Source organism: Pelophylax lessonae (genome assembly GCF_965119305.1).
Source record: "Pelophylax lessonae genome assembly, chromosome: 3".
Taxonomy (NCBI): Eukaryota; Metazoa; Chordata; class Amphibia; order Anura; family Ranidae; genus Pelophylax; species Pelophylax lessonae.
This window is the reverse complement of record NC_138770.1, coordinates 532932119-532959715: the sequence shown is the minus strand read 5'-3', so window position 1 is coordinate 532959715 and position 27597 is coordinate 532932119. Positions and strand designations below refer to the sequence as shown.

General features: G+C 46.7%; 1 protein-coding gene across 1 annotated transcript in view; it reads left to right on the top strand.

Annotated features, from left to right (window-relative positions):
- LOC309549492 (general transcription factor IIH subunit 5) overlaps positions 1–27597 on the top strand; it is a 137927-nt gene that overhangs the window by 97838 nt on the left and 12492 nt on the right. The window contains exon 13 of the mRNA XM_082249821.1: positions 934–1034. Within this exon, the coding sequence (XP_082105947.1) occupies positions 934–1034 (101 nt within the window). The remainder of the gene's footprint in view (positions 1–933; positions 1035–27597) is intronic.

Here is a 27597-nt window from a genome sequence, read left to right as displayed (position 1 = left end):
CCCTTCACTGGAGCTAAGGAGCCAAGCCCAACCCCTGAAAAACAACCCTGCACCATAATCCCCCCTCCACCAAATGATTTGGACCAGTGCACAAAGCAAGGTCCAAAAAGACATGGATGAGTAAGTTTGGGGTGGAGGAACTTGACTGGCCTGCACAGACTCCTGACCTCAACCGGATAGAAAACTTTTGGGATGAATTAGAGCGCAGACTGTGAACCAGGCCTTCTCCCCAACATCAGTGCCTGACCTCACAAATGCGCTTCTGGATAAATGGTCAAACATTCCCATAAGCACACTCCTAAACCTTGTGGACAGCCTTCCCAGAAGAGTTGAAGCTGTTATAGCTACAAAGGGTTGGCCAACTCAATATTCAACCCTACGGACTAAGACTGGGATACCATTAAATTTCATGTGAGTGTAAAGGCAGGCATCCCAATACTTTTGGTAATATTGAGTATTTTTTCATCTAATGCTTAGTTAAAATCATCCAATTTTTTGACAGATTTTTCTTTTTAGGTTTGTTTGGGAGGTGGGGTGCTGTGGTACCTATTGTTTTCTATGGCTTCTCCCAGCACTCCTGCCTGCTTTCTTTTGCCAGGAGAGGTGTTAAGGTCTGGGAAAAGGCTGCAAAATATGTGCTGGGTTGGATGCTTACCTACAGCAACTACAGTGTATTTGAAGGCTAGGGAAATCTAGACATATGTAGGATACATTGTACAGTGTCACTTTTAGAGGATTAATCGCCCAGCACTGCGATTTTTTATTTTTTTTACAGTGAGGCTCATCGTAATATTTTGAAATGTTGGCATGTTTAAAAAAAAAAAAATGTTTTGGCTTGGCCACTTTAAATCCATTGCACTATTGCATGAGTCTGTTCTTTTGCTTTACTTTATTGGATAAATGTCTGTCTGAAAGCATGTTTTTGTTTATTAGGATTGGCTTGCAGCAGATTGCCCAGCTATAAGAATTATTTCTGTGGAATATGATACTCATCTAAGTGACTGGAAAGTTAAGTGCCCAGCAGACAGTAACAGGTATTGTCAAAAAGTTAAATGTATTTTAATTTTCCATTACACGAGTTAACAAAAAGAAGTAGTTAATATGAAAGCTCCTTGAGCTATGCTTTTATAGCAGACAGGTGGAAGTAAAAAAAACTCCATATAGTAATTAAACATTTACTAAACCTATTTAACCACTTCAGCCCCAAAAGGTTTTACTCCCTTAATGACCAGGCCATTTTTTGTGATATGCCACTGCGTTACTTTAACTAACGTGCTAAGCTGTACCCAACAAAAATGAATGTAATTTTTTACCCAGAAATAGAGCTTTCTTTTGGTGGTAATTGATCACCTCATTTTTATTTTTTGTGCTATAAACAAAAAAAAGACCGACAATTTAAAAAAAAAAAAAAAAAAAAACTATATTTTTTACTTTCTGCTATAAAACACATCCAATAAAAAAAATGTAAAAAATCAAATTTCTCTGTCGCTCATTGACAGACGTAGTCCTCTTTGATTAATATCAAATTGGGTTATGCTGCCCTCTACAGGAGTAGGACTAGGCAGAAAGAAAATGTTCTGGCTCCACCTTAGGGGCAGTCCCAGAGGGTATATCCTCTTCCTGTCTGCTACAGGAAATCAGTTTTTTTCTGTCTAGTCAGGAGTAAGGACCTAAGTTCCTTGCTGGGATCTTTGGTCCTGGCAAGATTTTTTAGAAAATTTTTTCTTTTTTTAGGCAGCTTTTGTCTCCAGTTGTTCCTGTGAGATCTTCAAGCAAATTATGCCGGATTTGGGCGACGGGCTGGATGTTGAGATCCAGTGGTCACCCCAGCCGGCCTACGAGCGCGCGCAGGCCATAGCTCCGTGCTGGGTCGGCTGCGACACATTCAAGTAAGTATGCTGGAGCCGGGCGACGGGCTGAATGTTGAGATCCAGTGGTCACCCCGGTTCAGCCTACGAGCGCGTGCAGACCATAGCTCCGCGCTGGGTCGGCCACGACATAGTGCCACTGGACGGGGACTGACCCTGCGAGTTAAACGTCTCGCTTGGACGCCAAGAACCAGCAGAGTCACGGCGTCTGTATTGGTCGACAGCCCCCCACCCCGGTGGAGAGGGTACTGTGAAGAGAGGGTGCCCGTCAGTTCCGGTATGGTAAGTAGATGTTCCCCCTTTCCCCCTGTGGGGTTTTTGGGATCGGGCCCCTCTGTGTATGGTCGGATCCTTTTCTGAAATTAAGGTTCCCCCTCTAGCCTATGACATGTTCACATATCTCCCTGTGATATTGTGATTTGGTTTGGGAGCTGACACTCCAGCAGGCTGGGTTTGGGAGCTGACACTTTAGCAGCCTTGGTTTGGGAGCTGACGCTCCATGAGGCTTGGTTTGGGAGTTGACGCTCCATGAGGCTTGGTTTGGGAGCTGACTATTTTGAAAAATACTAGCAAGCACCTACCCTATGCAGTGATGCAGGCGCCATCCTCCCGCAGGCCGCACTTGCAGGCCGCCGCCAGCCTTCTATAAACCATCTGCAATCCTCCGGTAGGAGCCACACAGGATCGGCAGCCGCCGCCATTTTGTTGTAGACCGCATGGATCCTGCAGGACTACAGACTGCATTGCCTACACAGGCCGCCCGCAGGTCACGCAGGCTGCCATTTTGCCGTAGCCTGGTGTCGCCTGCATGGGGCGGCCATGTTTGGTGTGCCTAAGCTACCTCGAGGAGTAGCTGAGAACGCCGGAAGGTGTGTAAAAGGGGGCGGAGCCACTTCCTTTACCCGGGAAAGCTATCACAGGACTTCCTAGTCTGAATAGGATAACGCTGGGAGCAGTTTGAAGCTTCTCTGCATCGGGTGGTGAGCCCTTGGGGTCTCTCTCTCTCGCTGTGGGGGTCCAGAGCAGGTACGCTGAGGGGCGCTGTTGCGCTGGGGGATTACAGATAAAAAAAAAAAAAAAAGAGAAAAAAAATATGTATATTTTTATTTTCAAATTTTTTACTGGCAAAATGTCCTGGATTAGCATGGACCCTGTCACACATCTATCCCCACTTGATCCCCTCGAGTGGCTGCAGGACCCTCCAGTTCCCCACTTACTATTGATGCATGATCAGCGGTTGTGGAGTCTTTTATATCCCGGGTGGAAGTGGCCTGTCAGGGATGGGGCGCAAGGAAGCGACCCCCGTTACCCCTAAATTCATCTGAAACTTCAGATTCAGAGTCTGAACCTGTCACTGCAAGTGCAGGTCCCTCATCTGGGGCTGGTGTCTCAGGTACTGTCTCCTCAGACAGTGAGGAGGGCGTTTTGGCATCCGCCATAGCCCAAGAAGAAGCGTTGGTGAACGCACTAATTGTGAGACTGAGATCCCTTTTGGTACTAATAAACGGACCAAAATGGCGAAAGTGTTTTCTTTTGCCCAAATGTATTGGTAATAGCATTAAAGAAGAACGGGGTCATCCAAAACGAACCCCTGGTTTTTTCCAAACGCATTATTAGGCGTTATCCGTTTGAGGAATTCCTCCTCAAGAAATGGAAAGTGCCACCTGTGGTGGATTTACCAATTTCCAGATTAAATAAAGCTACGGTTATCCCATTGGAGGACGCTCCGTCCTTTAGGGATCCGGTGGATCGTAAGGTGGAAGCTGTGTCTCGCGCCATCTTTTCCTTGATTGGGTCAGCTGTTTAGACCAGTGATTGCAATTGGTTTGGTTTCACAAACATTTGACAGAATAGACCAAGTTGTTACGCCGGGACTTAGAGGGGAGAAGCATCCCCCCGGCAGTATCAGACCTGCTGGAGCAGATGATACAAGGGCTACAGTTTGTCTGTGACGCTGCTCTAGACGTCACTCCATTGTTGGGGCGGGCATCAATTTCAGCAGTCGTCCTCAGGCGTGTACTGTGGCTAAGGTGTTGGTCGGCGGACCAAGGTTCCAAAAAAAGCTGTGGCTAATCTCCCTTTTCAGGGGGATCGCCTATTTGGGGCCACCTTAGATGAGATTATCAAGGATCTCACTGGAAGCAAGAGCACTTTTTTGCCACAGAGCTCTAAGGGTAAGGGACCTCGTCAAAGACGGGGGCCTTCCTTTTTCGCTCATAAGAAATTTTTTCGCTCCACTGGGACGGGCGATAAAGCTAAGCCCTCCAAAACTCCTTCAGGAGGTTTCTGGGGGCGCTGGTCGGGCAAACGAGTTCGGCTCTTCCAAACCTGAAGATAAGACTATTAAAGCCTGAAAGTGCGCCCCCACCCATACTTGGGGTGGGGGGATGTCTTCGCCGGTTTCCGGATCCATGGCTTTCCAGAATCCCGGACAATTGGGTTCGCGAAGTCAGGAGGTCAGGTTACAAGATCGAGTTTCAATCTTTCCCACCGGTGCGATTCTTCCCCTCCAAGATCCGACTATCCCCAGATAGCCTAGAAGCTTTGCGGGGGGCGGTCACGGATTTAATGCAACAAGGAGTGGTGGTCCATGTTCCTTGGACAGATCGTTTTCAAGGGTTTTATTCGAACCTTTTCACTATACCAGAAAAGAGGGCAAGGTGCGTCCAATTCTGGACTTAAGAGCACTCAATCTTTTTTTCAAGGTACAAAAATTCTAAATGGAGTCCATTCGCACAGTAGTGGCCTCCCTGCAGCAGGGGGATTTTCTGGCGTCCATAGACATCTAGGATGCCTATCTTCACATTCCTATTTACGCAGGACATCAGCGTTTCCTGCGTTTTTCCGTAAAGAGAACCATTATCAGTTTGTGGCGTTACCCCTTGGTCTCGCCTCGGCTCCTCGGGTCTTCACAAAGGTGTTGGCCCCAGTGTTGGCGCTGTTGCGGAAACGAGACATATCGATTCTAGGTTACCTAGACGATCTTCTGCTCCGTGCAGAGTCTCCGCAGACTCTGTTGCTAACTTAGAGATCACCATAACCTCTTTGCAAGAGTTCGGGTGGCTGGTGAACTTACAGAAGTTTTTTCTGGTTCCCACCAGGAGGCTGGAATATCTGGGTCTAATTTTTAGACACATCCAGGGCAAAAGTGTTTCTCCCTGCGGAGAAACTCCCGAAAATTCAATCAACGATTTAGTTGTTACTATCTGCAACTGGCCTTCCCTTCGGACTTTCATGAGAGTCCTGGGTTTGATGGTGGCTTCCTTCGAAGCAGTATCATTTGCCCAGTCCCATAACCGAATCCTTCAAAAATAAATTCTTCTCAAATAGAATCGGAATCCAGATTTCACGGACAATCGGATCCGACTGAGGGAATGGACCAGGAAGTCTCTGGTCTGGTGGCTTCGGTCTCCGATGCTTTGGACGATTGTCACCACGGATGCCAGTCTATCCGGGTGGGGAGGAATTCTCGGCAAATTATCCGCTCAGGGGCTTTGGTCCCTGGAAGAGTCCAGGTTACCGATAAATGGATTGGAACTGAGAGCGATCAGAATTTGTCTGATTCACTGGACCGAGCAGCTCCAGGTCAGCCCGGTTCGGATCCAGTCGGACAATGCCACAGCAGTGGCTTATGTCAATCATCAAGGGGGCACCAGGAGTGTCCTGGCGGCCATAGAAGTGGCCAGCATTCTTCGTTGAGTGGAACGATTGTTCCAGCTCTCTCTGCGGTATTCATTCCGGGGGTGAATTGGCAGGCAGATTATCTCAGCCGTCAGAGTCTGGATCAAGGGGAATGATCTCTTCATCCAGAGGTATTCCACCAACTGTGCCTCCGTTGGGGCACCCCGAATGGGATCTGTTGGCATCTCGGCTCAACAGGAAAGTGCGGAGGTTTGTGGCTCGCTCCCGCGATCCTCTAGCAGACGCCGCAAACACGCTGATCGCCCTGTGGGGGCAGTATCAGCTACTGTATGCCTTCCCTCCTCTCAAGTTGCTGACGAAGCTTCTTCGCAGGATAGAGGTGGAGGGAATCCCAGTTATCCTGGTAGCTCAGGACTGGCCTAGTCGGGCCTGGTACGCCGACCTGGTCAGGCTGGTCGCAGACGTTCCTTGGCGACTTCCTCTCAGGGAGGATCTGCTGTCACAGGGATCGATCTTCCATCCTGCTTTACGATCGCTGGCTTTAACGGCCTGGCTATTGAGACCCAGGTGCTGAAGGACAAGGGATTGTCAGCTTCAGTTATTCCTACTCTAGTTAAAGCAAGAAAAGCGACTTCCAGAAAGATTTATCATCGCACATGGAAGTCTTAGATTGCGTGGTGTGAATCCCTTGGGTTCCCTCCACGTTGTTATTCGGTGGGCCGAATATTGGCCTTTCTGCAACAGGGGGTTGAGCAGAAGCTGGCCTTGAGTGCTATCAAGGGTCAGGTTTCAGCATTAGCAATCTTCTTTCAGAAGCTTTTGGCTACTCATTCCTTGGTGCGGAATTTCATCCAGGGGGTGCGACACCTGGCTCCGCCAGTGCGCGCACCTTTACCACCCTGGGATCTTAAATTGGTGCTGTCGGTTCTTCAGAAACCTCCCTTTGAAAATATCAGGGAGATTCCCTTGCTTACTTTATCCCAGAAGGTGGCCTTCTTGGTGGCTATAAACATAAAAAAACTGGCGCAACAGGACTCAAAAATGAACCTCAATAACCACCTGGGAAAATATTAATGGGAAGATGCACGGACCTGGATGTTGTGTGGCAAAGTCCAAAAAGTCCATAAAAAGCACCGGTCTGTGCACTCCAGAAGGCTGCTGATTCTCAAGACGAGAAGGAACTTGCAATATACTGGAAGATAAGAACAGCGCCACTCTAAGTGCAGTAAAACCAATACTTTATTTGACATATAATAATGCTGGGTACTCACAAGATAAAACGTTTAAAAAGCATGGTAAACGTATGTGGAAAAATCCATTAATCCAGTGCCTGGGCAAGGAGGGGCTGATGTGCTCCACATAGATCCGTCCGACTGCGGGAGTGAGCAGTATCCGGACCCCGAGGACACCTGCAACGCCTCCGGCGGCGGACTTCCGGGTTGGGCGTAGAGCGTGGGCGTGATGACGTAGGCGACGCGTTGTCGGAGGCTGAGGAAGGAGCGCATGCTCCTTGCCCAGGCACTGGATTAATGGATTTTTCCACATACGTTTACCATGCTTTTTAAACGTTTTATCTTGTGAGTACCCAGCATTATTATATGTCAAATAAAGTATTGGTTTTACTGCACTTAGAGTGGCGCTGTTCTTATCTTCCAGTTCTTGGTGGCTATCACTTCTGCACGCAGGGTGTCAGAACTGGCTTCATTATCCTGTTGTTCCCCATATCTGGTGGTTCATAGGGATAAGGTTGTTCTTCGTCCGAATCCATCCTTCCTTCCTAAGGTGGTTTCAAAGTTTCATTTGAATGAAGACATGGTATTGTCTTCCCTGTGTCCTAAGCCCAGTCATCCTCGAGAATTCGCGTTGCATTCCTTGGATGTAGTTCGGGCGATCAGGGTATACTTGAATACTACGGATTCATTTCATAATACGAATTCACTGTTTGTGATCACGGATGGCCCTAAGAAGGGGTTGCCTGTTTCTGCCGCGACCATCTCTAGATGGATCAGACAGACGGTGGTATAGGCTTATTCTATTTAAGGGTCGGGATCCCCCGTTCCCTGTTAAGGCGCACTCTACTCGGGCGCTTAGTGCTTTCTGGGCCTTCCGCCATCAGGCGTCAGTGGTTCAGGTTTTTATGGCGACTACTTGGTCGTCGGTTCATACCTTTACAAGATTGTATAAGGTTGATATGATGGCATTGTCAGATGCCTCTTTTGGCCGCAAGGTTCCTGCAGGCCGCTGTTTGAGGAGACTGTTGGTCTACCTCGAGGGTTTGTTGGGTAGGTCTCATCTGTTTGCTCGATAAGTCCCTTGATGCTTCTGGTTGGCTCCGGTTGGGCCTTCTGGATTTTGATTTCTGTTCCCACCCCTCATTTGTGGCACTGCTTTGGGACGTCCCAATTTGATATTAATCAAAGAGGACTACGTCTGTCAATGAGCGACAGAGAAAAATTGATTTTTGTAAGATCTTACCGCAAAATCCTTTTCTCTTAGCTCATTGACAGACATAGTACCCGCCCCTCTATCATTGAGTTGGGTTGGGTTAAATTCTCTGACACTGCTTTGTGACAGAACTGATTTCCTGTAGCAGACAGGAAGAGGATATACCCTCTGGGACTGCCCCTAAGGTGGAGCCAGAACGTTTTCTTTCTGCCTAGTCCTACTCCTGTAGAGGGCAGCATAACCCAATTTGATATTAATCAAAGAGGACTACGTCTGTCAATGAGCTAAGAGAAAAGGATTTTACGGTAAGATCTTACAAAAATCCATTTTTCTTCAGCAGTGTAGGCCGATTTGTATTTTGCTACATATTTTTGGTAAAAAAAATCCCAAAAGGCATATATTGATTGCATGCGCAAAAGTTATAGCTTCTACAAACTATGGTACAGATTTATGGTCTTTTTATTTTTTTTATTGTATTTATTAGTATTGGCGGAATTCAGGGATTTTTAGCGGGACTGCGACATTGCGGCGGACAAATCCCCTTTTTTGGGGACCAGTGACACTAATACAGTGATCAGTGCTAAAAAAAAATGCACTGTCACTGTATAAATGACACTGAAATGGAAGGGGTTAACATCAGGGGCGATGATCAAAGGGTTAAGTGTGCTCCTAGGGAGAGTTTTTTTCACTGTGTGTGGGATGGACTGACTGCAAGAGAGAGATCTGTGATCTATTAGTAGAACACAAGATCTCTCCCTGTCTGACAGAATGACGGTCTGCCTTGTTTACATAGTGTTCATGGGCACAATATACAGCCTTCTTCAAGAGGAGCTCTAGGCTCCCCCCCATAAATTAGAAGTCAACAGCTACAAATACTGTAGCTACTGACCTTTAATATAAGGACACTTACCCGTCCAGAGATCCAGCGATGTCCTAACCCGAGCTGATTCTTCAAGTGGCTTTGGGTGCAGGTGTCGGCATCTCAAGTAAGTGAAACAGGCAGTGAAGCCTTGCAGCTTCACAGCCGGTTTCCTACTGCGCATGTGCAAGCCACGCTGTGCCTTGTAAATGGTCCCGTAGTCTTCTGGGACCTGTGATGTGCCCCAGATGACTGTAGGGGAAGGAGAGGGGTCAGATCGCCACAGCACATCTGACTGGAAGTGAAAGCGGGTACCTGTCAAAACCAGGTACCCACTCCCCCCCAAAAAGTGCCAAATGTGGCAGTGGAGAGGGGTGGGATGCAAACAAGGGGAACTTCCCCTTTTGGGTGACGTTCTGCTTTAAGGCACAATAATATAGAGGACTGTTTAGCAGGAAAAGTTAGCTCACAGAATGATCTAATAGATCCTCTCACTCCAGGAGATTAACATTAAGTGATACGTTTACACATTCTCATGCAAATGCAAAAGCAGCTAAAGTGGGAAACTCCTTTGATAGAAAGGAAGCAGAAATGGAAGTTCAAATAAAGATCTTCAAATGGAAAAGGAAGAAACAGCTGCCCTGGCAACATTTAAAGTCCTTGAACAAGTAATGGGAGAAAGTAACATTTCAGATAGTCTCATCCCAGCAGATCTAGAAGATCCAGCTAAATGCACCAGTGAATGTGTCCTAAAGCACAATATTTGAAGTGATACAGAGATGTATCTTGCACCTCTTACTAACTAGATCTCCAAGGTGCAAATGCCTGCGCCACTTCAAATCTGCCACACAGATGTGTCTATACAGTAAAAGACATCGCCTCCTACCATTAACAAGATGACTTCCAGTGACAGGTCACAGATCAAACTACAGCCTGTAGAAGCCTTAGAGACCAAACCACAGCTTAATGCTCTTGCAACATTATTTTTTCCTTGTATACCTCCCTTTTATACATTAGAGAACTTTCAATGCTACAAGTCACTTCGGCACCAAAGAGTGAAAAATCAAATCTTTATGACTTTGCCAGGTATATGATACATTGTGAGCTAAGAAAGATCAATCTCTCAAGCTTCAATGACTATCAAGAGAACTACAGGGCCTGGAGATCAACCTTCAAAGCTGCAGTTGTTGATCTCAACCTTACTACCAAGGAGGAACTTGACTTGCTTGTAAAGTGGCCAAGGCCAGAATCTGTAGCTCTTGTTATAAGACTAAAAGCAGTACATGTGTATTACCAAGCTGCAGGTCTTGCTGCTGCCTGGGCAAGGCTTGAGCAACTTATAGTAGCTCTGAAGCCATAGAATGTGCTTTATTTAGGAGACTTCAAACCTTTCCAAAAAAACAAGGATCATCACAAGCTCCAAGAACTGAGCGATCTCCTAATGAAGCTAGAGTTGTCAGACAGATGCTCATCTGCCAGGACTAAGCTATTTAGACACTGCTCATGTCGTAAATGTCAAAACTGCCATACAGCCTGCAACAGAAATGGGCAGCACAGCACTCTAAAAGAGACAATAATGTATCCTTCCCTCCATTCCCAAGCCTGGACCTGGAAGGATCCTAACTTCAGCTTTACTGAACCCACCTTGCCAGCCACATTATCATCAATGTATGATGATATAGCAGCTAAACTGCGACTTAAGGAGAACAATATATATTAAAAAGACTGAAATTCTAACTGCCACATCCTCTTCTACTGATAAGAGTGTTTCTGGTGACAGAGATAAAGATCCTAATGGCCAGTGCCCAATTCCCAAAAAACCTCACCCTCTTATTAAATGCTGTGGACTTAAGGCAAAGACTTTGCTAGAGCGCAAGAAGCTTCTCCAGATATTTGGAAAATGGTATAGGTGCTGTGCATGCTCAGACCATTTTGCTAAATTACATAGTTACATAGTAGGTGAGGTTGAATAAAGACAATAGTCCATCCAGTTCAACCTGTGTAGGTGTGTGTGGCTGTAATCATCTCACATACCCCTGAATGTTCTGATCCTTGAGATGTAAGTCTTTTGAAAGCCACCATACTTCCCGCAGAAACCACCTCTTGTGGTAGAGAATTCCACAATCTTGTAGCCCTAACAGTAAAGAACCCCCCACGTTGCCTGAGGTTAAAACGCTTCTCCTCTAATCGCATTGTATGCCCTCGAGTCCTCATGCAATCCCTTCGAATGAACAGCTTTTTTTCTAAGCTGGGATCCCCATTAAGATATTTATAAATTGCTATCATGTCCCCCCTCAGACGTCTCTTCTCCAGGGAGAATAAATCGAGCGATTGTAGACGCTCCTCATAGTCAAGGTCCTCCAATCCCCTAATTAGATTAGTTGCCCTTCTCTGGACTCTCTCCAGCTCCAACACATCCCTCCTGAGGACTGGCGACCAGAACTGGACAGAATACTCCAGATGCGGTCGGACCAGAGTTTTATAAAGTGGAAGGATTATAGTCTTATCTCTGGAATACATTTTTTTCTTTATGCATGCTAATATTCTGCTGGCTTTGGCAGCTGCCGCTTGACATTGCATGCTGTTGCCTAATCTATCATCAACCAAGACTCCCAGATCCTTCTCCATTTTTGATTCCCCCAAGGGTTCCCCTCCTAATGTGTATTGTGCTTTTATGTTTTTAGTCCCCAAGTGCAAAACCTTACACTTCTCCACGTTAAACCTCATTTGCCATGTCGTTGCCCACTCTGTAATTTTGTCCAGGTCATTCTGTAGGATATCTGCTTCATGCTGTGCAGTTATTGCTCTGGCCAATTTTGTGTCATCTGCAAAAACTGATATCGAACTACTGATCCCTACCTCAATGTTGTTTATGAATAAATTGAACAAGGTTGGTCCCAGGACTGAGCCCTGGGGGACCCCGCTTACCACCTCAGACCAGTCTGAGTATGCGCTGTTTATTACCACTCTTTGGACACGCCCTTTAAGCCAATTCCGTATCCAAGAGCAAACCCTGCTGTCGATACCTGCAGACCTTATTTTATAAATTAAGCGCTTGTGGGGAACTGTATCAAACGCCTTAGCGAAATCCAAGTGCACCACATCCACTGGTCTCCCCCTATCTAGCTCACAGCTCACCTCCTCGTAGAATGTTAATAGATTGGTTTGACAAGAACGCCCATTTGTAAACCCGTGCTGATTACTGCTGATGATGTTGTTGTCTTTAGCAAACTCTACGATATAGTCCCTTATCATCCCCTCCAGAAGTTTACATACTATTGATGTCAAACTGACAGGCCTATAATTTCCCGGGATATGCCTCTGGCCCTTTTTGAATATCGGAATCACGTTAGCTTTCTTCCAATCCCCTGGTACATCTCCTGTCCTAATACTGTCAGCAAAGATCAGGAACAGTGGTCTGGATATAACCTTACTGAGTTCCTTGAGTACTCTCGGATGTACGCCATCCGGGCCTGGTGATTTGTTTGTGTTGAGTTTATCCAGCCTTTCCCTGATTTCACCCTCTGTTAGCCATAGTGGCAAGTCCTGTGTATTACTACTAACCATACAGTCATGGTCAGTGTACCCCTCCTTTTCCTGTGTAAAGACTGACAAGAAAAAAGCATTCAGCACGGTTGCTTTTTCAGTGTCCTCTGTAACCATCCTCCCATCATTGTTAATTATGTGTGCAATATGCTCTGCCCTAGTTTTTTTGCTGTTGATATATTTAAAGAATTTCTTTGGTTTTTTTTTACTATCCTCCGCTATTTGTCTCTCAAAGTTGATTTTAGCCATCTTGATTTCTTGTTTACTTTTCTTATTTGCCTCCTTGTATTGCTCGAAAGTCGATACTGTGCCCTCTGATTTATACTTCTTGAAGGCCAATTTTTTTCCCCTAATAAGTTTTTTGACGCTACGGTTTAACCAGCCAGGTTTGGCTTTGTCTCTTCTAAATTTATTTCCCATAGGAATGCACTGCAAGATGCCTTTGCCCAATATGTTCCTAAAGCATTCCCATTTTTCCTCTGTGGTCAGGGATCCCAGGGTTTGGTCCCAGTTTACCCTTTCCATCAATGAGTACAATTTTGGAAAGTTTGCCCTTCTGAAGTTTAGGGTTCTTATGTTCCCCACTTGCCTTGTTATATTGTTATTTATACTAAATGTGATCATCCTGTGATCGCTAGAGCCCAGGTTGTCCTGGACTCCTACCTGCGAGATTAGGTCTGGGTCATTAGTGATCAATAGATCCAGGACTGCATTTTCTCTAAAAGACTGTAAAGTTACTATCAAATGCACAGAATGCAGCAGTAGCAATCTTGGTATAGTTATACATCCTACCCCACTCATTGACATTGACATGGCATCAAAGTACATCCATCCCTTCCTCAACCCAGGGTGGGGCGCCATAAAGCCATGTTTCAACTCCAACAATCATCTCTTCATGAACTGAAGTCGGTGGGGAAGGCTATAAACCCAAGTGCTGTGCCACAGTATGTCTAGTCAAGATATACCCAGGGGCAACCAGAGAAAGCTACCATGATGTATGCCTTAGCAGATGAACAAAGTAACAGATACTCTGTTTAAATCAAAATTCTTTGAGATTTTCGGCATGAAGGGACATTCAGCACCATATACCCTCCACACCTGTTCTGGTCACGTAGAGACTTCTGGTAGAAGAGCTAATGGGTACATGGTATCCTCAATGAAGGGAAACATGCACATACCCTTGCCAACATTAATCAAATGTAATCAGTTACCTAACAGGGAAGATATTCCTGCTCTGGAAGCTGCATAATATAATTTCTACTTAAGGCACCTGGCTGACCAAATTCCTGCTATGAGCATGAATGCTGAAATCTTAGACTTGCTGGGAAGAGACATTTTTACAGTACATAAGGTGTACCAGCAGTGCATTGGTCAACACCCCATATTCACAAGACTTGATCTAGGCTGGTTAATAGTGGCTGATGTGTGTTTGGACAAGATGTGCAGTCCATCTGAAGTCAACTCTTTCGTATGATATTCTGTGGCTCAAGTTTTGGTTGCGAGAACTCTGAAGCAAAAACCAACTTGAACATATTCACTTCCAATAGCCTTGGATACCTTTATCCAAAAAATCTCTGGAGGCAAGAATACCCAGGTAGTGAGCTCTAAGTCTTAGTCGGGACTAAGAAGTGTTCCTTTTGTCCCTCTCAGACCTCAGGCTCCAAGCCAAAGTTCCAAACCCAGTTCCCAAATCATTCAATGTGTACCTGTGTCATTTCCAGCAAACAAAATGAAAATGGCATCTTCCCCAATTTATTTCAAATAGATATTTTAAAGACTGTTTAGTTTGCTGTCCCAAGGACCTTTGTACCATCCTACTTCACAGTTACTGGTTTTAACAGCATGGCTGTTGAAGCCCAGGCTCATAAGGATAGGGGTTTTTGGATTTGTCCTTTCTATTCCAGGCGATCAGGAGGCCATACTGCCTGTGACGGGAGTCACTTTGGGCATGGGGGTTGTGGACCCCAAATTCCTTTTGAGAGGTTGGGGGGCACCATGCCCAGCCTTATGGGGCTCTCTTATGTTTAAGTCATCCTGCATCTGTTACGGATGCAGGGTGACCAGGAGGGTGGTGAACACTGAAAATATGGTTTGCACTACTACAAATGGGACAGTCACATTCAGGAATAATGTCTCCCTTGTAAAATGATGATGTTATTCCCTGTATAGTATGAGGTCTCTGACCAGGAAGTACCACTCCTAATATGGTCATTCCAGGAAGTTCAATGTGGAGACGGGCTGTCTAAACAATGTTGCTTTTGGTCTGAGGTGGCTTTCCATGCACCTATTGTCAGGTGTGCTAATGACCTCACCTGTTGTCTGCTAAGGGATGTATTGACACTCAGAGTAATGTGTATTGAGGGCTCGTTAGGGAACCATTGTTCTGTGTCTGACTATTGTGTACATTGATTGCCCCCTGGGGCTTCTATCTCCTTGCACATGGCAGTCCTTCTGGTCAAGCTATCTGACCAATCACTGCTGACTCATTTTCAAGCCCTCATTTGCATGGCTGGAGAGGACCTTATGGGGAACTGCAGGTACTGTGCAATTGACCAATGGGAACGCGGTTGTTGGGGGAAGGATGTTCCAAATTCTGTATAAAAGTGTGCTGTGTTCTTCCAATAAATTGTCTTCCTGTTTGAACTTACATACAGCCTGCTTGGTGTTTGTTCTAATGGATTCCGGATGGCACATAGCTGTAGTTCGGATCCCGGATCCTTGGTTGACCGAAGCATCAGACGTTGCGATCTGCAAGCTGACTCACTAGAAACATTGGAGTGTTGGGAGAGCGGAAGTGAGCGAGCAAGGGTCTCGTCACATTGGTTGGCAGCGGTGGGATTTGCTCTCCAGTTACCGGGACACTCCAAACCACCACAGTCAATGACCAGCTATGCAGCATGCAGGAGAGCCACGCTGAAGGACTTAATTGAGAGCCGTAGAGGGACAAAGAACAAGGCCACCCTGATCAGTGAGCTAACCGAGATGGATCAGAGGGATGGTGATGCAGGACCCCGGTCAGTTGAAGACTTGTTTCAGCAACGAGTTCAAGAGCGGTTGGCATTATATGGTGCTAACCCATCAGAGACCGCCATACAGAATGCCATTAGAGACATCCAGCTGCAGGATGAGCGACAAGAGAAAGAACTAGAACGACAAGAGAGGGAACGAGAGCGGCAACATGAGCAGAGAATGGCAGAAATACGGCAATCTGAGAAAACGCCTAAAGATGCAGCGTCCCCATATGAGGAGGAGTTTCGCTGGAGGTTGCAGCAACACTTGGTCCAACAGGATGGGCCTGGATCAGAGGAAGCCATACTGGACTGGAGAGATTTCACTCGAAAGGAAATGTGGTATGAGGCTTTAGAGGATGAGCAGTGGAGGCGGAGAGAGAACCTTCCCAGCGAAGAACAGCGGTTCCAGGTATACGTTGCCCTGCGGTTACCTTTCCTAGGACAGCAGCCCCGGGATGAGTGGGTGACGGAGCTGAGGAACCTGGTTTGGAAGGAGTTGTGGCTGGATGAAGCTTACCGGACACTAAAGTGGTACACCACCAGCTACGACCACTGGATGGCTGATGACAGTATGCCGGAAGGTGAAGACTATAGTGGCCCGGGCTTGCTGTGGAGGGCCTTTGAGGAGAGGGACTTTGGATGTCCAGCAGAGTTTTGGCGCTGGGAAATCCAGGACACCAGGGAAGCCCTACTTGGTCTCCCCAAAGCGGATGACTTGGGGTCAGACCTGATTCATCTGGTCGGAATGGAGTGGGAACTGGAGCAGGACTACCAACGCCTGCTCTGCTCCATTCCACCCCAATCTACCCTGCAAGCAGAGCCGGAGTCCTGGGTGGCAGATCCAGACCCACAACCCTTCAGTTGGAGAAACAATACAGACTGGTGGTACTGTGAAGACCCACCGATGGCAGGTGGAGATGGGACCGAGGTCTCTCTACCGGCCCTACAGGGAGGCTGGGCAGCCGGCCCAGGTCCCCAGCTACAGCAGGAGTTACAGGGAGCTGAAGGTGTCGTCCTTCCTTCCAAGCAGCAGTGTACCTCCCAGGGAGAGGAGACAACTAATCGTTCTCCCCAACCACAGGTAGACAACAGCCCTGACCCCAATGGTACAGATGGGACCGCGGTCTCTGCACCAGACCTACAGGGATGCTGGACGGCCGGTCCAGATCCACAACCTGCCCCGCAGGAATACCAGGAGGAGGAGGTAGGCGATCCCGCCTCTCTACAGCAGACCCCCAACCAGGTCCTGGGGGTATTATTTGCCAACCCCAACCCAGCAGAAGAGCTGGCGACAGGGCAGAGTGTTACCGACCTCTGCCCAGCACCCGCAAAAGCTACAATCTCCACCTGTACACCCCAGGGATGCTGGGCAGTCGGCCCAGATCCCCAAAAGCATGAGGAAGTGAGCCCATCCACCCTGTCCTCTCTCCAGCAGCTGAAAGGAATCCTGGGAGAAAGGCCAGTTCATGCTTCTTCCCCACGGCGGGGATGTTCTACAAGAGTGGCAGAGGTTGGCTGGGTGAGTGATGTTCTGTCCCGGACAATTTGTTTGGGGTACTTTGTGGGTGCAGACATTGGAGGACTGGAACTATGGACTAACTTCGAAGTAAACCCGGTTAGGGTCTCCTTCTGTGTTAGTCTCCTGCCGAAAGGGGAGAAATGTGATGGGAGTCACTTTGGGCATGGGGGTTGTGGACCCCAAATTCCTTTTGAGAGGTTGGGGGGCACCATGCCCAGCCTTATGGGGCTCTCTTATGTTTAAGTCACCCTGCATCTGTAACGGATGAAGGGGGACCAGGAGGGTGGTGAACACTGAAAATATGGTTTGGACTACTACAAATGGGACAGTCACATTCAGGAATAATGTCTCCCTTGTAAAATGACGATGTTATTCCCTGTATAGTATGAGGTCTCTGACCAGGAAGTACCACTCCTAATATGGTCATTCCAGGAAGTTCAATGTGGAGACGGGCTGTCTAAACAATGTTGCTTTTGGTCTGAGGTGGCTTTCCATGCACCTATTGTCAGGTGTGCTAATGACCTCACCTGTTGTCTGCTAAGGGATGTATTGACACTCAGAGTAATGTGTATTGAGGGCTCGTTAGGGAACCATTGTTCTGTGTCTGACTATTGTGTACATTGATTGCCCCCTGGGGCTTCTGTCTCCTTGCACATGGCAGTCCTTCTGGTCAAGCTATCTGACCAATCACTGCTGACTCATTTTCAAGCCCTCATTTGCATGGCTGGAGAGGACCTTATGGGGAACTGCAGGTACTGTGCAATTGACCAATGGGAACGCGGTTGTTGGGGGAAGGATGTTCCAAATTCTGTATAAAAGTGTGCTGTGTTCTTCCAATAAATTGTCTTCCTGTTTGAACTTACATACAGCCTGCTTGGTGTTTGTTCTAATGGATTCCGGACGGCACATAGCTGTAGTTCGGATCCCGGATCCTTGGTTGACTGAACCATCAGACGTTGCGATCTGCAAGCTGACTCACTAGAAACAGATGAGTGTCGGGAGAGCAGAAGCGAGCGAGCGAGGGTCTCGTCACACTGCCCCTTTCTGATGTTTTTTTTTTTTTTTTTTTTTTACTTTCTTCTTTTTTTCTTATTGCTGAACAGCAGTTTTGCATTGTGGGACCACGCCACAACTGTGAGCCAAGTGCCTGCCTCAGTTTTTCAGGCCTCCAAAGGTTGCCACCTTTTGTTCACACACTTGTTAAGTATTGTCAGGTGGATGTTTGACTTACCTGCAAAATCATTTTGAAGCATCGCACAGGACACAGAAATCTTCGTTTTGTCTCAGATTTTCCTGATATTGTTTGTCACAAAAATTAAGGAGTGCTGGGAGTAGAAAGGATATGCAGGGCTGGATTACAGATTTGTATTTTTCTATCAACTGGAGGCAGAACATAACCCCATTGGTCCAAGTATTTCGCTATTCCTGTGTCCTGTGATGTACTTCAAGAAGAGAATCAGTCAGATAAGTCAAAAATCCTGTTTATTGTGGTATCTATGTACAGTATGTGTACTGTACTATAGTTTAAATGCTTTAGTAAGGGGGGGCGTGGCCTGACCTTGATGGCGTGAAGACACATCTTCTGTGAACTTCTGCTTCCCCGAGCCCGACTCTTGTCCTGCAGCAGCCCTTCCTCGCATATTCACCCTCCAGCGATGCCAGCGAGATGCAGACCTTCCTTCCAACCACCCAGGGGGGTTCCTGCTCGCACCACGGACCTCCGGCACCTCTTTTCAGCTACCCCGAGGGACCAACATGCAGCGGACAAGATGGCGGCGACCCACTCCTCTTCCAGCACCACGCTGCCTCCCGGAGTGGGCTCTCCTTCCGGATCCCCGCTTCTTCAGGTACCGGGGCGCAGCCCCAACCCCTTCTTGCCATATGCAGCTGTTTCCCCCCACTCCACTGACTCGGGGGACCCTGATGGAGATTGGGACTGGAAGGCCCACATCCGGGCCTTGCCTACTAAGACTGAAATTATCCAGTTAATCACCACTACAGTGGAACAGTCAATTACACAAGCCCTGGAAGGGATGCGGGCGGTCATAGGGTGGATTCGCTGGAAAGTGGTCAGGGTGATTTATTACACTCTCTCTCAGCCATGCAGGAGACTGCCTTAACCCATGATACTGTTTTGAACACTTTGATGGATCAGTTGGATGATTATGAGAATCGAGACAGACGCCAGAACATCCATATCAGGGGGCTCCCTAAAGCTACCAGGGCCCCTGATTTGCTCCCCACAGTGCAGGGCATATTCCGCCAGGTCCTGGGAGACAGAGCTCCGGATCACATTGAGATTGACAGGGTGCACAGGGACCTGCTCCCTCTACCACAGGATGGGGTGCGCCCCAGGGATGTTATCTGCAAGCTCCATAAATATGCTCTGAAAGAAGCAATTATGAAAGCGGCTAGGCCTATGCCTGTCATTGATTTTGATGGTGCCCAGCTCTCCCTGTTTCCTGATCTGTCCCGCAGGAAACTCATGCAACGGCACTCCCTGCGCCCACTGCTGGACACTCTCTGCTCCCATCAAGTGATCTATAGATGGGGATTTCCCTTTCGCCTTACAGCATCTAGGAATGGCAGGTCGACTGTCCTGAGAAGCAAGGATGATCTCCAGCGTTTCTGTACCACTTTGGATGTTCCCCTGATGGATTTTACTGACTGGAGGCTTCAGAGTACCATCCCCCTACCACAACGGCCTGAATGGTGGCAGCAAGTTACCCCCAAATCAGGCAGGAGGCGGAGGGGCCCGCGCCATGGTTCTGCCCACGCATCTCAGCCTGATTGATCACATTGCCCCCTTCTGGGGTCGGTACTTTGACATTGCCTTTTTATTTTCTAGGGTGCCCCTAGTGTCTTTTTGCTGGTGCTTCCACTTTGTTTTCCTAAATGGTTCTATTGCAAGGGGACCCCTTTTTCCACCCCGTGCAGCCCAGGGACGGACTTGGGTCCTCTGTGGCCTAGGGGTCCCCCCCGGGCCTTCTGCAGGACGTGTTATATCTGTTATTATGGTTCGCCTTTTTTAAGGCGTGTTTACTGGGTTAATGCTCGGGGATGCATTGCTCCTCTCCCCGTCCGTTCAGTCACAACCCCACACTAGGTGGCCCCGAGTGCATTTTGCTCTTGCAGGTTTTTTTCTAAGGTAGTCATACTTGTTCGGCTACCGCGGATCATACTTATAGTATGTTTCCCCATAGTAGAGACGGTTTTTGTCTCTTCTCCCCTAGTTTTTTCTTTCTTTCTTTTCTTTTTCATTTTTTTCTATTCTTCAATCCTTTTTCTGCCCTATCACCTGGAGGTTTACTGCTTGAGGTTGGAGAACAGAGCAATGCACCCTGTGGGTTATTTTACTCCTCCTGGTGGAATTACCTGGGAACTATGTTTATTTGATTGTGTGAGTATGTCACTACCTCATCTCATGTTTTGCTATGGCTGATGTCATACCTGTGACCTTGTATAATGTACGAGGATTATGCTCCCCCAACAAGCGGGGTAGGATGTGGCGGGAACTGCGTCATTTACGCCCTGATATTCTTTACCTTCAGGAAACGCACTTTACTGCCTCTTCCACCCCATGCCTGCCGACTCAGATGTTCTCTCAGTGGTACCACAGTGTGTCCCCGATAACTAAAGCCAGAGGAGTGGCCATTGCTATTCACAAACATTGTCCCTTTGTAATGACTGACACCTTGGTAGACCCAGAGGGTAGATTCCTTTTCCTAAAAGGTACTATTTTTGGCCAAATGTACACCATTGCTAATCTGTATGCCCCCAATGCAAGGACGGCCTCCTTCCTGTCCTCTACCCTCAACAACCTGAAGAGTTTTAGGGAGGGCATGGTTCTACTAGGGGGTGACTTCAATGTGGTCCTTGACCTGACCCTGGACTCCTCCTCGGGTCACTCTCCCCTTTCTTTCCGGGCTCAGAGGCACCTTAGGAGGCTGTTCAGGGCGCTACATTTGGTGGACTGCTGACACGTCTCCAATCCTGGGGCCAAGGATTATAGCTTTTATTCCAAGGTTCATGATATGTACTCCAGACTGGATCTTCTCTTGGTTGACCAGTTCCACTTGGACTCTGTTCGTTCTGCTTCAATAGGGTCGATAACCCTCTCTGACCATTCCCTGGTCTCCCTGTCCTCTGTGCCCCCCCCCCCCCCGGTGCTCACCGTGTGACCCGGACGTGGCGCCTTAATGAGAATCTTTTAGATGATCCCTCTATATTGGGACTAGTTGCAGAGGAGGTGCGCTCCTATTTTGAGCTCAACTCCTCCTCGGACGTATCACCGCCCGCCGTGTGGAAGGGCCACAAGGCAGTGATCAAAGGGGTTCTAATCTCCCAAGGCTCCAGATTGAAGCGGAAACGGCAGCAGGAGATCTCTTATCTTCTGGAGCAGATCCATATGCTTGAACTAAAGCACAAACGAGACTTGGCCCAGGAAGATGCACAATCTCTGGAGTCCCTTCGGGGAACTTTGACACAATGTTTGGAGTGCAGGGCCCAGGACAAGCTGCGTTTCTGGGCTCACCGTTTCTATGAACACGGTAATAAGTGCGGTCGCCTCCTGGTCCGCATGCTGCGCAAACGCGTAGAGGCACGCCATGTCCACGCCTTGGAGACCTCGGAGGGGCGAGTGGTTAGCTCCTCCAGGATGAGGTGAGCAGAGTGATCGCGGGCCTGCCCTCGGGCAAGAGCCCCGGACCGGACGGGTTCACAAATCAATATTACAAGGCCCTGTTCCCTGCCCTGGGATCTCAGATGTGCACTTACTTTAATGCGATCTCCAGAGAGCACCCCCTTCCCCCAGAGGCATTGTTGGTTCATATCGTAGTGTTACCTAAGCCAGGTAAAGATCCTCTTTATTGCGCTAGCTACAGGCCCATCTCTCTCCTCAACACCGACACCAAGATTTTGGCCAAGATCCTGGCGCTGCGTCTACAGGACCATGTAGCTGCCTTGATCCATCCCGACAAGGCATGCTTTATGCCTCTTCGGGAGGCCCGAGACAATACCATTCGGGCCCTCCATATTCTCCACTGGGCTCAACATGGCCTGGACATGAGCCCGAGTCTGGTCCTTTCATTAAATGCGGAGAAGGCCTTTGACAGGGTGGATTGGATGTACCTGTCTGAGGTCCTCCGCTCTCTGGGCCTCGGGACCCGCATGTTGGGATGGATACTGGCGCTATATTGTGGTCCGGGTGCCAGGGTCAGGGTGAATGGTTTATTGTCTGATCCCTTCCATATTTATAACGGTACCTGACAGGGGTGCCCTCTGTCACCAATTCTTTTTGCCCTGGCCTTGGAACATTTCTTGCTGAAGGTAAGGGCTGCGCCGGATATTACCGGAATCAAATTGTCGGCTTATGCTGATGATCTGCTGTTTTATGTGTCTCGACCCCAGCTCTCTCTCTCTGTGCTTGTGCGTGAATTGGACTTGTTCGGTAGACTCTCTAATTTCAAGATTAACTATGATAAATCTGAGCTATTGCCCATTCGTGTACCCACGGGTATGATGGCGACGTTGAAACGGTCCTTTAGCTTTAAGTGGCGGGAGGGCTCCCTTCCATACTTGGGTGTACATATTTCTTCTGACCTCAAAACACTATATGATAGGAACTTTGGTGACCTGTTGGCACGCATTCATCTTGATCTGGACTCCTGGGTGTCACATTCTCTGACATGGTTTGGACGCATCAATGTCCTTAAGATGACTATCCTCCCCCGACTGGTTCACTTGTTTAATACGGTTCCCATACAGCTACCTCAACTTTTTTTTAAACACTTGTGTCGTTCCTTTTTGAAGTTTGTATGGCACGACAAATGTCCTCGCTTAGCTTATGCCATTCTTAGGAGACCAAAAACAGATGGTGGGGTGGAGTTGCCGGACGTCTCCCTGTATTACAAAGCGATGGCCTTTGTTCGTATGCTAAACTGGGCACACGACACCACAAATAAACCCTGGGTCCCACTGGAGAAAACGTTGGCGGGCAGGAACTTGCTGGGGGCACCGTGGATCCCGAAGAGTGGACTTCCCCACTGACAAGGGCGACACTCCATATATGGGATGGCCTTAACGCGTCCGCGGATTTTTCCTCAGGCGTATCCCCCTTGGCGCCCTTAGGAGGGTTTCCCTGGTTTTCTCCTGGAGAGTTCGTCCAGTTTTTCCGAACCTGGGGCACGGCAAGTTTGCGCCAGCAGGTAAACTACTGTCATTGCCGGCCTTGCGGGAGCGTTTCAGTAACTTTCCTATGTCTGACTGGCGATACCGACAACTGACTGATTTTATGGCAAAGCTCCCTGCTGCGCCCCGCCCAATAGATCACCTTTCCGTACTGGAGAAGTGGTTTGTCGACCCCCCGGAGTCCCGCCATCTACTTTCACATATTTATAAACTGCTCCTAAGTACCTTTTCTCGCACACCTCCTTACTATGTACGGGAGTGGGAGAGAGAGTTGGGGGTGGAACTCCCCCCCCCCGCCACTCATTAAGATTTTCTGCCTGACCCATGTCTCCTCCATCAGTACCGGAATACAGGAATCTTCCTACAAATTTCTAGCTCGCTGGTATAGAACGCTCTCTAATGCTATTCATCCCTGGATACAGAAATTGGCTATTACCCCTCCTGACCGCATTCCTCTGCAGTATCTGTTTCATGACACCTGCTCCTCCATTAAGAAGTATAAACGTAGTGTAATTCCATTTTTGCTAAATACAGCCAAATTTCTGATCCCAAGGCATTGGAAACAGACCCCATGTCCTACATTGTCAGAATGGAAAAAAGAGGTTAATCTGGTCATGGAGGCGGAAAGGCGAGTTCTGACTTTGCAAGGGCAGCAGAGCCGTTTTAAGGATACAAGGACAGGGTGGATGTATTACTCGGAAGAAATCTCAGACACTTAGCCTGCAATACCCAGGTGGAGGGCCTCTGGTTATTCTCACGGAGTGTTCCTCCCTGGTAGGGTGCCACATGCTTACTGTCTCTGTATACACCAGGTTCTTCATTTGTTCCTTTCTTTCTCTTTCCCCTTCCCTTTTCTTTTCTCTGTTCTTCTTCTTGATGGCGGCGCTAGGAGTCATCTCTCTCTCCCCCCCCTGTTCTTCTCTCTCCTTCCAGAGGCTCCTTGTTTTTCTGTTTAATATGGCTTACACCATAGATACCTCCCTTTGACTGATACCGGTCACAACTCTACCTGGCCGCTCGGAGGAAGCTTCTCCGGGGCCTGAGCCGGGTAGATGCGATGGAACCGATATGAGGTTTACCCTCTGTCTGGCCAATTGGCACCTTCTTCGTATCACCAGAACTGTCCACATTATATGTGACTATGTATATTATTCCACATCTGTGTTGTGTTGCCATACTGATTATGCCTCTTCAGTTGTAGCCTTGTTGGAAACTCTGTTTCTTTCTTTCTTTTTTGCATTCCATGTTTTTGTAAATTTGAAAACTTGACAAATAAAGATTATTTAAAAAAATGCTTTAGTAAGGTCAGCCAAAATGTAAAAACCGTATGTGAGTGGGTGGTTATCAATTAGTGTTGTCAATTATCATGCAGTGTGAAACTTGGATTACCTTTTACTTCTCTAATGAAACACATTTATTAGAAAAGATAGACTTAAAAACACCATGGAAACTTGACAATACAGATCTCATGTATTTATGCGGTACACATAGACAACAAACATACAAACTGTATATGACAAACTGAAAGCAGGCCTTTGGTGAAGTGACTTTACAAATATGACTTAGGACTCACTTTGGGACTTGGCCAAAAGAAAAGAAAATGTGTATCCTTCCAATGAAAGAAATAAATAAACAAAATATACCTTAACCACTTCTGGACCGGAAGGTTTAACCTCCTTAATGACCAGGCCATTTTTTGCAATTTGGCACTCTGTGACTTTAACTGGTAATTGGGCGATCATGCAATGCTGTACCCAAACGAGATTGATGCCCTTTTTTCCCACAAATAGAGCTTTCTTTTGGTGGTATTTGATCATTATTTTTTTGGGATATAAACAAAAAAATACCGAAAATCTTTAGAAAAAAATTCAATTTTCTACTTTCTACTTAATAACCAATAAACTCAATTTTTGTCAGACATATAGGCCAAAATGTCTTTGATAAAACAAAAACCTCAATAAGCGTATATTTATTGGTTTTCGCAAAAGTTATAGGGTCTACAAACTATGGTGTATATACTGGAATTTACGCAGCTTCTACTTCTGACTGCCTATCCCATTTCTTGAAGTGCGAAAATGGCAGGGCAGTACAAAACCCCCCAAATTACTCCTTTTTTAAAAGTAGATACCCCAAGGAATTTCCTGAGAGGCACGTTGAGCCCATTGATTATTGAATTTTTTCTCTGTTTGGACATTTTGGCAAAAAAAATGTATAGGTACTGTGACAGTATGCAAGGTGAAGTAGTGGATAATCAATATATTTCACCTCGCATATGTTCCATAATAAGAGACTTAACCGGCAATCTGGCCCAGGTTTTTCACCTCTGTGACAGGCTAGGTTCTGGTCCTGGGATTGTGGGTCACCTGAGTGAACAGGAAGAGAGCACAGGAATGCTTTGGCCTGAGACTCAGAAGGGAATCTGAGAGAGGGGCTCTGTTTGGACTTTAAAACAGAAGGTTTGCTTTACCACATGTTTTGTGGGTGATGGGGACCAGCCCCACACTGTATAGTGAAGAAGTCTGCTGTTTAGTTTAGCGCTGGACGGCAAGGATTTACTTTACTGTTTTATGTATAAAGAAAAAGTCCCGCGCTATGGAAATAAGTAGGAAAAAAGGGGCTGTAGCCTCCCTAAAATATAGCCAAGGCTATATCAAGATAATAAATGAGCAGGGGTAGGGAATTGGCGCTGCCCAATGGGGGTAAGTGTAAAGGAGATGTTATGTGGTGGATAAAACTGATATTAAAACTATGCAAGAATAAATATCTAAACACCACAAAAAAATATAAAATATACAGTAAACATCCACTTAGTTAATACTGTATAATAAATAAACACCATATGAAAAATGTGTTAAAAGCTTAATATAATATAAAGTGCTAAGTATTGTCATAGGATAAAAAGCAAATAAAGTGACCCTGTGGTATAGGGTGCAACGATATATATATCAAATAAAGTGGTGATACTGATGGATCGTGGGGGGTGTAGTAAACAGCTACTTCCACGCTGTGGTATACAGCTTTAATATACTCTGCCTAATACCCCTGCGTGGGGTTAGGCACTCTGGTGAGTGCAATCTTGTTCATAATCACCCCGGGCACCCCACTGTATTACACGAAGATATCTGGGATTGCCACAGTGCCAAAAGAAGATTGAGCACTTTCACTTATGGACTTTCCTTTATAATATATGCACCTAGTATTACTTAGGGTTTATATCTGCACTTGCACCTTATATTTATTTAAGGAGCCATCCATATATTGCTTTTTTTGCACTTTACACTCATATATTCACTTTTGCACCTTTCCTAGTTTGCACATTTTATATAGGTGTCATACTGCTGCACCCATCAATTTATTATTGTATTGATTCCTTTATTTATATATATATTTGTACAACTATGAATTGTCACCAATCAATGTGTTTTATATTATTTTTACTACACCCCCACGATCCATCAGTATCACCACTTCATTTGATATACAGTGCCTTGCGAAAGTATTCGGCCCCCTTGAACCTTTCAACCTTTTGCCACATTTCAGGCTTCAAACATAAAGATATAAAACTTTAATTTTTTGTGAAGAATCAACAACAAATGGGACACAATCATGAAGTGGAACGAAATTTATTGGCTATTTCAAACTTTTTTAACAAATAAAAAACTGAAAAATTGGGCGTGCAAAATTTTCCAGCCCCCTTAAGTTAATACTTTGTAGTGCCACCTTTTGCTGCGATTACAGCTGTAAGTCGCTTGGGGTATGTCTCTATCAGTTTTGCACATCGAGAGACTGAAATTTTTGCCCATTCCTCCTTGTAAAACAGCTCGAGCTCAGTGAGGTTGGATGGAGAGCGTTTGTGAACAGCAGTTTTCAGTTCTTTCCACAGATTCTCGATTGGATTCAGGTCTGGACTTTGACTTGGCCATTCTAACACCTGGATATGTTTATTTGTGAACAATTCCATTGTAGATTTTGCTTTATGTTTTGGATCATTGTCTTGTTGGAAGACAAATCTCCGTCCCAGTCTCAGGTCTTTTGCAGACTCCATCAGGTTTTCTTCCAGAATGGTCCTGTATTTGGCTCCATCCATCTTCCCATCAATTCTAACCATCTTCCCTGTCCCTGTTGAAGAAAAGCAGGCCCAAACCATGATGCTGCCACCACCATGTTTGACAGTGGGGATGGTGTGTTCAGGGTGATGAGCTGTGTTGCTTTTACGCCAAACATAACGTTTTGCATTGTTGCCAAAAAGTTCGATTTTGGTTTCATCTGACCAGAGCATCTTCTTCCACATGTTTGGTGTGTCTCCCAGGTGGCTTGTGGCAAACTTTAAACGACACTTTTTATGGATATTTTTAAGAAATGGCTTTCTTCTTGCCACTCTTCCATAAAGGCCAGATTTGTGCAGTATACGACTGATTGTTGTCCTATGGACAGAGTCTCCCACCTCAGCTGTAGATCTCTGCAGTTCATCCAGAGTGATCATGGGCCTCTTGGCTGCATCTCTGATCAGTCTTCTCC